Here is a 13,001-nt window from a genome sequence, read left to right on the forward strand (position 1 = left end):
AATGTATTGTTGAAAGCAGCCCATTAACAACCTCCACCCTAATCTACCAACTCAGGAAATCCTGCTGTATAAGCCAGCATTGTTTTATTCAGGTCTTATCCCCACCGCATCAACTTTGCATGGAACTCTCTGAAAATCCTGTTGCGTACCAACCCTTTCACCGCCTGTGGCCGTACACAGTAAACGCAGTGTCTGCAGCAAAGGCCTACATATGTGCACCCGTATCCTCACAGGACCATTTGGCACAGAAAGCTTAATAAGGGCCATATGTTGTCTCCATGGTGACGCGGATGTATTCTTGTAACACACACGCACTCTCTTAGCTGTGCTGTCTGACATCGTGCTTCCTGATTGCTCCGCTGTCAAGGGATTAGGCCTCAAATCTCTGGTTTTAGACACACGCCACCTCACCTCCCCACTGTCCCAGCCCCGGCCACACGGCCCACACCGGGATTTACTGTCAGTCTACAGTAAGCCACCAAGAAGCAATGGTGCCACTGGCTTCTTCTTCTAGGGCCAACGTGCCTCACAAGCTGACCTGATTAGTTTGGAAGATAACCAGGGCTAGCTTTGTTTTTTTCCGCGTTTGCGTTGATGGACACCACTCGCAGCCGAAGGGAGAGTGATGCGTAGGTGTAGCAAAGCCTCTCTTCATCCCAGAGGAAGACCACCCATGGGAGGATTGTTTTACTTTGATTATAGTGGATTGATAGAAATTCAAGTCAAGTCTCCAGTCTTTCCCCAAGCTGCATGGTAGAATGAAACCTCAATGCTGACCTCGCAGAGAAAGTATGGGAAATGGGAATAGGCAGTTCATTTGCCCCTTTGAGATCTGACCAAATCTTTACCATAAGGTACGGCTCCTCGTAGACCCCCCACCCCTTCTGATTTCTGAGGAATTTGATGTAACTGCCTGCCTGAACCTGTCAAACAAGTCTGGGTTTTTGGCAGCCATATTCTGCTTGGTCTTGTGGTTGTGATGACATTGATGTCCGCTGTTGAGCTATTTAAGGGTTTTGCAGCATGTGTTTTCAGTTTAGGATGCTGAATTCCCATCAAAAACCAAGACCTCTCCTTAATTTGGACGAGCAATCGAGCACATGTACGCCATCTCCCCTTGGCAAGGATCCACCACAGAATAGACTCCCCTTTGTCTCCCCACCACCCTTACTGATTCAAGTGTCTTGTGAGTGTGTCTCAGTAACATAGCCCCAACATTGTTGTATGTTATGGCCCTCTCTGACTTTCAGGCTAGTGTCTGTGACATAGCGTGTCTCTAAGCCAGAGAGCTGTTACATCTGGCCTGTTTGCCTGTGCCACTTAGTTGGACTATAATGTAGGCCAGACGGTTGGCTTACTTATTCGAGATAGCTATATGTTTTAGAGGGTTTTAGCTTGGGTTTTTCTGGTGGCCGATAAGCGATGCATTTGGAGCAAGCTTCTGTTAGTCAGTGGTTTTCTGTTTCTGAAACTGGACAATGTAATTTGGACAGAACATTCTGGATACACTCCATGATGTTGTATAACAAGTCATAATGCTATCTTCCTGCCATAGTGTTTCATGGAGAATGTGGTTTGTACTTTTTGCCTTTCACAGAGTGTGCTTGGCCCCGAGGCAGAATCTCCCACGGATCATCCTCAAAGGAATATTCCAGGGGGTGAAAGTGGTACGCGGACCTGACTGGGACTGGGGAAACCAAGACGGTGAGGGAGTGAGCGGAGCAATCCATCCATACCGACCAGGGCCTCTTGTTTACCAGTGTTGTTGTTCCAACTGTTTCACCATGACCCCATAACCTCATTCCATTATCTCTAATGTTCTCTCATTACCCTACAAACTGACAGTGTGAACTGGTGTGTTTGTGCTTCAGGATTCTTTCCCAGCCCAAAAGGGTCTCATTGAGTCTGTTTAACAGATGTTTCTTAACGAGCTGTGTTCACATGAGCAAGGTTTATTTTTCCTTTCGTACCGTTTACCCTATAGTGTAGTGGAATATAGCAAGAAGTCACATGAATTCGAATTATAGCATGTGTTGCATCTCTGGGGAGGAACAAATTGTCTTTGGGGTTATTTAGTTAGTTTTGGGACATGGTTTTTGTGGCTACTGTGCTGTTGGGTTTCTGTGGGTTTGCATAACATTTCGAGTCAAGATAATTTGTCTCTCAATGGCAAATCATTAGTGAAGAAACAGATTTTCCATACAAGTACTAACTTAACTCTTTGCAGGATCTCCGTCTGTGCAAAGTTTGATAATTGCTCCTGTTTCTTTCATTTTCAAAACCCTTGAATATCATTGCCTTTAGGGCTGGAGAAATCTGTCATTAGCTCTTTGTATTACCTAATGTGGGGTCAGAACCGGGAATGGCATTGGGTCCTCTCTGTGCTAAAGCACTGGCGAATGAGTCAAAATGTCCTATGCTGTCTTTGAAAGTGAACCTCTGGGGTCTAAGTCAGTCATCATCAGTCTTTACGCAGCATACGGTAAGTGCATAGGGACATTCTGGGTATGCTCAGAAGAGAGGCTGTCCCTTTCCTGAGTCCTGTCCTGAACTGAGGTTACCTGGCAGGCTGTGTAATCCTTGATGACATTGTAATCCTTGATGTAACTGTTAACCCGCATAACCTAGGCTATACAATGCCAAGCTCTCTATGTTTGTGGTGGAAACTGAATGTAGTATTTGATGACATTTGACCTTGAAGCCTGTCAGTATGTAATAAAGTAGATGCGTAGTGGTAGTAAATCAATGTATTTTATATTGTGTCTGGTACAGTAGTCTGAGAATGTGAGTGATGCTAGCCCCAGCCTCTAAGTGTGCTTTGTTTTGTGTTATTCTTTGTTTGGTCTCTCACTTCTAACCAGAATCAAAGGGATGATTGGAGAAACGTTGAAAGACAGCCAATGTTCACTGTCTGTTTAGATTGTTATCCATTTAGATTGGTCTTTGAAGACCTTTTCAGCATCCAGAGCACAGATTGGAGTCATGATCCTTACTTGTTGTTTCTTATTTTCAGTATGTGATGTTGAATTAGCCAAGTCTAGAATTGACAAGATTCCTGTACCAGTGTGGTCTTTGTGCTGTGTGTTCCCACAAAAAGGTTGACCATGTGGATGTGAAACAATGATGGGCACCATTTCCTGTTTTAACACTGGGTGCGTTCGTAAATTCACTCTGGCTATCTACTCCGATTTCAGAGCACTCTCGTGAGTGTGCCAGAACGCAGAATAACTGATGAATTTATGAACGCGCAACACCCATTGAATATGACCGGTATCAGTAAATGTTGTCAAAAAACATAACTAAATTGTTGCCAGCAGCACAGTTAGTCACCAATGCTCTAGATAACATGAAACCAGTCTAACCAGCTCTGCTAGGGCGAGTAAAATGGTCGGAGTGAGGTGTTCTCTCATTTGTATCTGGAAGTAGCTAGCAAGCTAGCCAACTTTAGCCAGTGAGCTTGGGTGCTTTACTGCAGTTGAAGTCAAAACGCTCGGGTCAACCCTACTCCAATGCCAGAGTGTCCAGTGTACGCTCAGAGAGCGAAACGCTCTGAATTTACGAACGGACAATCTGACAAATGCCCAAAGTGCACTCTGATCGCACTCTGGCACTCCAATTAATTTACGAACACACCCATTGTGTCTTTGAAGGGGTAATTTCCTTCCTGTGCACAGACTCAAACTACACAAAATATAATTGTTTCCATTGTGTTTGATATATTCACCCTAACTATTTATCTTCTCATCATTCCTAATTTTTCCCCAATAAGCCTATTTTACTCTTGCTCTCTTCGGTCTTTCTCTCCTCCCACACTCCTACACTGTGTGTGCAGGAGGAGAGGGTAAGGTTGGAAAGGTGGTGGACATCCGTGGCTGGGACACAGAGTCCGGTCGTAGTGTGGCCAGTGTCACCTGGTCCAATGGCACCACCAATGTCTACCGATTGGGTCACAAGGGCAAGGTAGACCTCAAATATGTGTCGGACGTCCAGGGAGGCTTCTACTACAAAGACCACCTACCAAAGCTCGGTATGAACCAAGGGGGATAGACTTTAAGTTTCTACCTGTTGTTAAGGATGCATGCTTGTTTTCGTAATTCATCAAATAGTATATGTATCCTACAGATCAATATGAAAGCACTGCAGTAGAGTTGGCCTATGTTGTCACGTGTGTGTTTTTATCTATGGTTTATGTGTACACAGGTGAGCATGCAGAACTGCAGAGGCAGGAGAGTGCAGAAGGCCACACCTTCAACCAGGGGGACAAGGTGAAGTGTCTCCTGGAGGTGGACATCCTCAGACAGATGCAAGAGGGCCACGGAGGGTGGAACCCCAAAATGGCAGAGGTACTAAACTAAACTCCCTCCAAGTCAAATAGTGGAATTTCTGATATAATCTTATCAAAAGAGTCTGACCTCATTCCAAGCTTTCTCCAGTCGTAGAACTACTTTGAAGTGTTTGCCACGTTGTCACTGCATGTGCTATGTTATTTTATTTTTTATTTAACCTTTATTTAACTAGGCAAGTCAGTTAAGAACAAATTCTTATTTACAATGACGGCCTACCCCGGCCAAACCCTAACCCGGACGACGCTGGGCCAATTGTGCGCCACCCTATGGGACTCCCAATCACGGCCGGTTAAGATACAGCCTGGAATCGAATCAGGGTCTGTAGTGACGCCTCTAGCACTGAGATGCAGTGCCTTAGACCTCTGCTCCACTCGGGAGCCCCGAGTTAGACAAGTACTGCTTCAAATTCTGAGTACCGTATCCCCATTTTGAACCTTTGAACCCAGGTTTATGTAACGTCGCCGGTGTGAATGGTCTCTGGTGTGCAATAGAACAAAATCAACAAGCACGTGTTACTTTCAAATCAATGGAGCCAGCGAAATGACAATGCCAAGGCCGGCCACAATCTGCGACTGCAAATCAAATCTGATTTGTGTGTTTACAGTACATCTGTAAAATTGGGATGGTACACAGAATCACTGACCGGGGAGATGTCCGAGTCCAGTACAGCAACAACATCCGCTGGACTTTCCACCCAGGTGCCCTGACCAAGGTACTCTAGCTCTACCAGTGAGAAATTAATACAGGCTCACAGCATGGTCTTATACTGTAGGTTAGCATTAGCTAGCGATGTGATGCTAATAAAATCAAATTTGAATGGTCACATACACATATTTAGCAGATGTTATTGCGGGTGTAGCGAAATGCTTGTGTTCCTAACTCCAACAGTGCAGTAGTATCTAACAATTCACAACAATACACAGAAATCTAAAAGTAAAATAATGGAATTAAGAAATATATACAGTGGGGGAAAAAAGTATTTAGTCAGCCACCAATTGTGCAAGTTCTCCCACTTAAAAAGATGAGGCCTGTAATTGTCATCATAGGTACACATCAACTATGACAGACAAAATGAGGAAAAAATTTCCAGAAAATCACATTCTAGGATTTTTAATGAATTTATTTGCAAATGATGGTGGAAAATAAGTATTTGGTCAATAACAAAAGTTTCTCAATACTTTGTTATATACCCTTTGTTGGCAATGACACAGGTCAAACGTTTTCTGTAAGTCTTCACAAGGTTTTCACACACTGTTGCTGGTATTTTGGCCCATTCCTCCATGCAGATCTCCTCTAGAGCAGTGATGTTTTGGGGCTGTCGCTGGGCAACACGGACTTTCAACTCCCTCCAAAATGTTCTATGGGGTTGAGATCTGGAGACTGGCTAGGCCACTCCAGGACCTTGAAATGCTTCTTACGAAGCCACTCCTTCGTTGCCCGGCGGTGTGTTTGGGATCATTGTCATGCTGAAAGACCCAGCCACGTTTCATCTTCAATGCCCTTGCTGATGGAAGGAGGTTTTCACTCAAAATCTCACGATACATGGCCCCATTCATTCTTTCCTTTACACGGATCAGTCGTCCTGGTCCCTTTGCAGAAAAACAGCCCCAAAGCATGATGTTTCCACCCCCATGCTTCACAGTAGGTATGGTGTTCTTTGGATGCAACTCAGCATTCTTTGTCCTCCAAACACGACAAGTTGAGTTTTTACCAAAAAGTTATATTTTGGTTTCATCTGACCATATGACATTCTCCCAATCCTCTTCTGGATCATCCAAATGCACTCTAGCAAACTTCAGACGGGCCTGGACATGTACTGGCTTAAGCAGGGGGACACGTCTGGCACTGCAGGATTTGAGTCCCTGGCGGCGTAGTGTGTTACTGATGGTAGGCTTTGTTACTTTGGTCCCAGCTCTCTGCAGGTCATTCACTAGGTCCCCCCGTGTGGTTCTGGGATTTTTGCTCACCGTTCTTGTGATAATTTTGACCCCACGGGGTGAGATCTTGTGTGGAGCCCCAGATCGAGGGAGATTATCAGTGGTCTTGTATGTCTTCCATTTCCTAATAATTGCTCCCACAGTTGATTTCTTCAAACCAAGCTGCTTACCTATTGCAGATGCAGTCTTCCCAGCCTGGTGCAGGTCTACAATTTTGTTTCTGGTGTCCTTTGACAGCTCTTTGGTCTTGGCCATAGTGGAGTTTGGAGTGTGACTGTTTGAGGTTGTGGACAGGTGTCTTTTATACTGATAACAAGTTCAAACAGGTTCCATTAATACAGGTAACGAGTGGAGGACAGAGGAACCTCTTAAAGAAGAAGTTACAGGTCTGTGAGAGCCAGAAATCTTGCTTGTTTGTAGGTGACCAAATACTTATTTTCCACCATAATTTGCAAATAAATTCATTAAAAATCCTACAATGTGATTTTCTGGATTTTTTTTTCTCAATTTGTCTGTCATAGTTGACGTGTACCTATGATGAAAATTACAGGCCTCTCATCTTTTTAAGTGGGAGAACTTGCACAATTGGTGGCTGACTAAATACTTTTTTTCCCCAATGTAAATATTAGGATGAGCAATGTCGGAGTGGCATTGACTTAAATACAGTAGAATAGAATACAGTATATACATATGAGTTGAGTAAAGCAGTATGTAAACATTAAAGTGACTAGTGTTCCATTATTAAAGTGGCCAGTGATTCCATGTCTATGTATATAGGGCAGCAGCCTCTAAGGTGCAGGGTTGAGTAACCGTGTGGTAGCCGGCTAGTGATGGCTATTTAACAGTCTCATGGCCTTGAGATAGAAGCTGTTTTTCAGTCTCTCGGTCCCAGCTTTGATGCACCTGTACTGACCTCGCCATCTGGATGATAACAGGGTGAACAGGCCGTGGCTTGGGTGGTTGATGTCCTTGATAATCTTTTTGGCCTTCCTGTGACATCGGGTGCTGTAGGTGTCCTGGATGCTGACAGATTAGCATTAGCATCACATCGCTAACAATTTGCTGTCTTCTTCCCCTTTCTTGCCGTAGGTGAACACGTTTGGTGTGGGCGAGCTGGTTCGAGTACTGGAAGACATAGACAGCGTAAAGAGGCTTCAGGCTGGCCACGGAGAATGGACAGACAGCATGGCACCAGTACGTTGACATAGGCAGAGGCTAACTACCTGTAGCCTGATGCTAACTTCCTGTAGCCTAACTGAGTGGGGAGGGGGAAACTGAAAACTAGCTGTTATTGGCAGAGAGGTTTCGAACTCTCTTTCTTATTAAGGCATCAGCATGCTTCAGTTGAGCGGGCACCTAGCCGAACTCGGCTAGCCGAACTGAACGAGTGTGCTCGCATACTCCCTTAAAAGACCTTCACTTGAAAAATGAGAAAAAAGCGACAATAGTACTGTTTGTCCATTTTAAGATGCTGTAGTCAAAATAGTCAGAATTAATCTAAGATAACTCAAGTAATATGTCATTAATTTTGACGTTTTTGCCGAACAGATCTTAGTCAATCTTAGCAATTTTACATCTAACTATGTTGTTTGGTGCAATATTTCTTTATGAAAAATTGTACATGAAAACGAGTCATCTCTCGTTGAATGACAACAAAGACTTTATTGAAGAATCTTTACTGTTGACCAATCACTGACTTGTGGTGTAGACTTCAGCTCCGAACTTCAGCTTGCCTCCAGAAAAAATGTTGTGTACCCTCACCGAAGGGTGACATCACAAAATGTCATCATAATATATGCACAAACTCTACCGAACTGTTTCGGCTAGGAAGCATGCAGACTCCTTTAGTCTATTAACTAATTTACCGCCTGGTGATCTCACCATCCCACCAAAACAGGCTGACATTTCAAGCCGTCTTTTCAAACAGCTCTTACACTAAAAGCATATTATCATTTTCACAATTTCACAGAATTTTTGCAACCTCATAGTGTGGAAATAATTATATATAAAACACAGGAAAATCTAGTTTTTGACTTCACTGGGCCTTCAAGGCTTCTGCGAAAGCAAAGCATCTTGATTATTTACCGATAAATAAAAGCCCTGAGAATTTCCCTGAGTGGCATGGATAACTGAAAAGAGTGCATTTGAGATGGCAAGATGAATCAAGGTTTGATGGAGGTTCTTTGAAATAATAATATAATAATAATAATATGCCATTTAGCAGACGCTTTTATCCAAAGCGACTTACAGTCATGCGTGCATACATTTTTGTGTATGGGTGGTCCCGGGGATCGAACCCACTACCTTGGCGTTACAAGCGCCGTGCTCTACCAGCTGAGCTACGGACTCCCTCTCCTCTCATTCATGGCATGTGATAGGTGTTTATACCTAATATACCTAATATCTTGTCATATCAGTGGTCGTGATGGAAAGGACATTTGAAACTGTAATGGGAAAGAGTCCATAGGCCCGCCTACCTATCTGGTGTCCTAACACTGTCAGTACCACTGTCTTTTCACTCTCCCCCCTCCCCCCTCTCTCCTCTGCCCCCCCCCCACCCCTCTTCCTCCTTCTGTTTTTTACACCCCCTCCTTTCTCCTCTCCGATCAGGCCCTGGGGCAGATGGGCAAGGTGCTGAAGGTGTACGCCGACGGGGACCTGCGCGTGGCCTTTGGCGGCCAGACGTGGACCTTTAACCCGGCATGCCTCTCGGCCCAAACCGTGGAGGTGGACGCCAACCTCATGACCGCCGAAAACCCCAATGAATCCGGAAGTAAGGACTACTGAGACCTTGCAAAAAGGAGGAAGGGGGCCTCTTATCCAACAGTCATCCAGCGACCTCTGCTTTTTGTCCTTCCTTCCCCTTATTCTCACTGAACCCCCGCCACCCCTCCCTCTTCTTCCAGCACTCTTGCTGCAAGCCATGCATGCACTACTGGCCAAGGGCTGTGACAGTGGCTGTCTGTTGCATAGACGGCCAATCATAACACTGTTTCTCCTGGTCACTGTCTGACCAACGGGTTTCATTTGCACATCATTTGCATGTCTCTGAAATGTCTGGTTTCTCTCTCAGTATCATGTCCCTGCATGTTGGAGGGAAGCTCCACAGGCCCCATCAGCATATGTGCCTCTACTGCTCCTCGTGTGTATATGAATGTGTGGTTCTCCTACCAGTCTTGAGTGCCCTGACTCAATCCCCCCTCTTTCTGTGTCCGTCATATTCATCATGGTGGAACAGAGAGTGGTGACGAGAGGCTCGTAATGCTGGGTTAGGGTGCACGGGGACATTTTGACTCATTCCAATGGTTGTACTTTGACTTGACTTTACAAATCGTCTTGGTAACTCTGTGTGTATGTATGTGCTCTCTGGGTTTAGAGGGTCCTGGAGGGCAACGCAGCACAAACTATGTATGTTCCCCACGCTCTCGAATCCTTCAATAACATGTCACACTCTCTTTCTTCTCTCTCTTTCTACTTTCTCCTTCCCTTGCTCTTTATTCCTCTACATTGTCTTTTCTCACTCTCCGCCTTTTTTCTTCGGCCTCGATTCCCTATCCTCTCTCTCTCTCTCTCTCTCTCTCTCTCTCTCTCTCTCTCTCTCTCTCTCTGTCTCTCTCTCTCTCTCTCTGTCTCTCTCTCTCTCTCTCTCTCTCTCTCTCTCTCTCTCTCTCTCTCTCTCTCTCTCTCTCTCTCTCTCTCTCTCTCTCTCTCTCTCTCTCTCTCTCTCTCTCTCTCTCTCTCTCTCTCTCTCTCTCTCTCTCTCTCTCTCTCTCTCTCTCTCTCTCTCTCTCTCTCTCTCATATATATATATCTCCAGACACAGTCATTTCAGTCCTGGAAAAGCTGCTGTCTCAGTCTACAGAGCAGGACAACCCCAGCCGGCTGGTAATCGAGGCGGCGCATGGCAGTGCCAACAAAGTCAGAGAGCTAGTGCAGAAATACCCTGACAAGGTGCGCTCACTCCCCGCCTGCTACCACAGACTGTGTGTGTGTTACATCTCTTAATGTGATTGTGTGTGTTACATCTCTTAATGTCATTGTGTGTGTTACATCTCTTAATGTGATGGTGTGTGTTACATCTCTTAATGTGATGGTGTGTGTTACATCTCTTAATGTGATTGTGTGTGTTACATCTCTTAATGTGATGGTGTGTGTTATATCTCTTAATGTGATTGTGTGTGTTATATCTCTTAATGTGATTGTGTGTGTTACATCTCTTAATGTGATTGTGTGTGTTACATCTCTTAATGTGATTGTGTGTGTTACATCTCTTAATGTGATTGTGTGTGTTACATCTCTTAATGTGATTGTGTGTGTTACATCTCTTAATGTGATTGTGTGTGTTACATCTCTTAATGTGATGGTGTGTGTTACATCTCTTAATGTGATTGTGTGTGTTACATCTCTTAATGTGATTGTGTGTGTTACATCTCTTAATGTGATTGTGTGTGTTACATCTCTTAATGTGATTGTGTGTGTTACATCTCTTAATGTGATTGTGTGTGTTACATCTCTTAATGTGATTGTGTGTGTTACATCTCTTAATGTGATGGTGTGTGTTACATCTCTTAATGTGATTGTGTGTGTTACATCTCTTAATGTGATTGTGTGTGTTACATCTCTTAATGTGATGGTGTGTGTTACATCTCTTAATGTGATGGTGTGTGTTACATCTCTTAATGTGATTGTGTGTGTTACATCTCTTAATGTGATTGTGTGTGTTACATCTCTTAATGTGATTGTGTGTGTTACATCTCTTAATGTGATTGTGTGTGTTACATCTCTTAATGTGATTGTGTGTGTTACATCTCTTAATGTGATGGTGTGTGTTACATCTCTTAATGTGATTGTGTGTGTTACATCTCTCCAGGTGGATATAAAGAACCAGGGCAAGACGGCGCTGCAGGTGGCAGCCCACCAGGGCCACATGGAGGTGGTCCTGGCTCTGCTGCAGGCCAACAGCTCCATGGAGGTGAAGGATGAAGACGGAGACACCGCCCTGCACTACACAGCCTTTGGGTGAGAGGAGCACACAGACACACGGGCCATCTGAAGGTGGCCAGTCTAAACCCTGTATTCAAATTGTCAGCAAACAAGTTATGGGGGAGGGGTTATCTGGATTTAATTGGATTTGGGCTTGTCCATTTCTCCAGCTGGGGTGCATTGGGTTCAGTAAAATCACTCCACACCCACAGAAACAGACACAGACAGGCATTACTTTTGTCCCTAATCCTCCACACGACAGAGAACAGGGATTAGGTAGGCAGCTTTAGATTCCATCTATGAGAATATGAGCCATTGATGGGATTTACAAGTATCCCTTGGGTCTCTCAGTGGTTACATGGCAAGTAAACAAGCATCAGCTTTGGGATGGATCTGTTATGAGACTCATGTAGTGGGTTTTTTATTCAGGCCTGCGCGTTTTAGTGGTTCCCTGTCCATTTTCAATTCATTCCAATCCGGTGAGGCTTTATTGGTGTGGAACTCATAGGTAAATATTGCCAAAGCTGAAATTCATTATCAGAATGAGTAAATAAAAAATAAAAAATAATATGAAAATGCATTGAATGATGCATATTGAAATTAATATGCTAAGTAGATATGAAAAATGATTATGCTTAGACCTAAGTGTGTGTGTGTGTGTGTATGCAGGAACCAGGCGGAGATTGCGCGTCTGCTGCTGAGCAAAGGGGCCAACGTGAACCTACTGAACAACTCCATGTGCACGGCGCTGCACATAGCCGTCAACAAGGGCTTCACCGACGTGGTGCGCGTGCTGTCGGAACACTTGGCCGACGTCAACCTACAGGTCAGTACCCACTAATAAGAATGACATTACCTGCGCCTGAAATGGCGTCCTATTCCCTATATAATTCACTACTTTTGTTCATGCTTTCTACTGTCATGCTCACTGCCCATACATAGAAAACACACACGTTCACGCAAAAACACACTCTCACAAGTCTCTCAAAACTAAACAGCATAGAGAGTGCAATGGCAGACAGATGTATTTTACCTAGGAGCAAAAGACAATGTTACTGCAGATAATTTTTACCTTCTGCTATGAAGCTTTTTAACAAACACTTTATATATATATATATATACAGTTGAAGTCGGAGGTTTACATACACCTTAGCCAAATACATTTAAACTCTGTTTTTCACAATTCCTGACATTTAATCCTAGTAAAGATTCCCTGTTTTAGGTCAGTTAGGATCACCACTTTATTTTAAGAATGTTAAATGTCAGAATAATAGTAAAGAGAATGATTTATTTCAGCTTTTATTTCTTTCATCACATTCCCAGTGGGTCAGAAGTTTACATACACTCAGTTAGTATTTGGTAGCATTGCCTTTAAATTGTTTAACTTGGGTCAAATGTTTCGGGTAGCCTTCCACAAGCTTCCCACAATAAGTTGGGTGAATTTTGGCCCATTCCTCCTGACAGAGCTGGTGTAACTGAGTCTGGTTTGTAGGCCTCCTTGCTCGCACACACCTTTTCAGTTCTTCCCACACATTTTCTATAGGATTGAGGTCAGGGCTTTGTGATGGCGACTCCAATACCTTGACTTTGTTGTCCTTAAGCCATTTTGCCACAACTTTGGAAGTATGCTTGGGGTCATTGTCCATTTGAAAGACCCATTTGCGACCAAGCTTTAACTTCCTGACTGATGTCTTGAGATGTTGCTTCAATATATCCACATAATTTTCCTTCCACA

The 13,001-nt window shown here is 44.0% G+C and overlaps 1 protein-coding gene across 3 annotated transcripts in view; it reads left to right on the top strand.

The window, feature by feature from the left end:
- Positions 1–13,001, top strand: part of LOC311150298 (E3 ubiquitin-protein ligase MIB2-like) — an 85,001-nt gene that overhangs the window by 52,137 nt on the left and 19,863 nt on the right. For 2 of the 3 annotated variants that reach the window (XM_084187691.1, XM_084187689.1), the window contains exons 4-12: positions 1,598–1,704; positions 3,833–4,027; positions 4,201–4,343; positions 4,951–5,058; positions 7,373–7,477; positions 8,894–9,056; positions 10,101–10,234; positions 11,154–11,302; positions 11,936–12,092. In XM_084187691.1, the coding sequence (XP_084043817.1) occupies positions 1,598–1,704; positions 3,833–4,027; positions 4,201–4,343; positions 4,951–5,058; positions 7,373–7,477; positions 8,894–9,056; positions 10,101–10,234; positions 11,154–11,302; positions 11,936–12,092 (1,261 nt within the window). The remainder of the gene's footprint in view (positions 1–1,597; positions 1,705–3,832; positions 4,028–4,200; positions 4,344–4,950; positions 5,059–7,372; positions 7,478–8,893; positions 9,057–10,100; positions 10,235–11,153; positions 11,303–11,935; positions 12,093–13,001) is intronic. The other variant, XM_084187690.1, reaches the window with a different exon arrangement.

This window comes from Coregonus lavaretus, assembly GCF_964263955.1.
Source record: "Coregonus lavaretus genome assembly, chromosome: 22".
NCBI lineage: Eukaryota > Metazoa > Chordata > Actinopteri > Salmoniformes > Salmonidae > Coregonus > Coregonus lavaretus.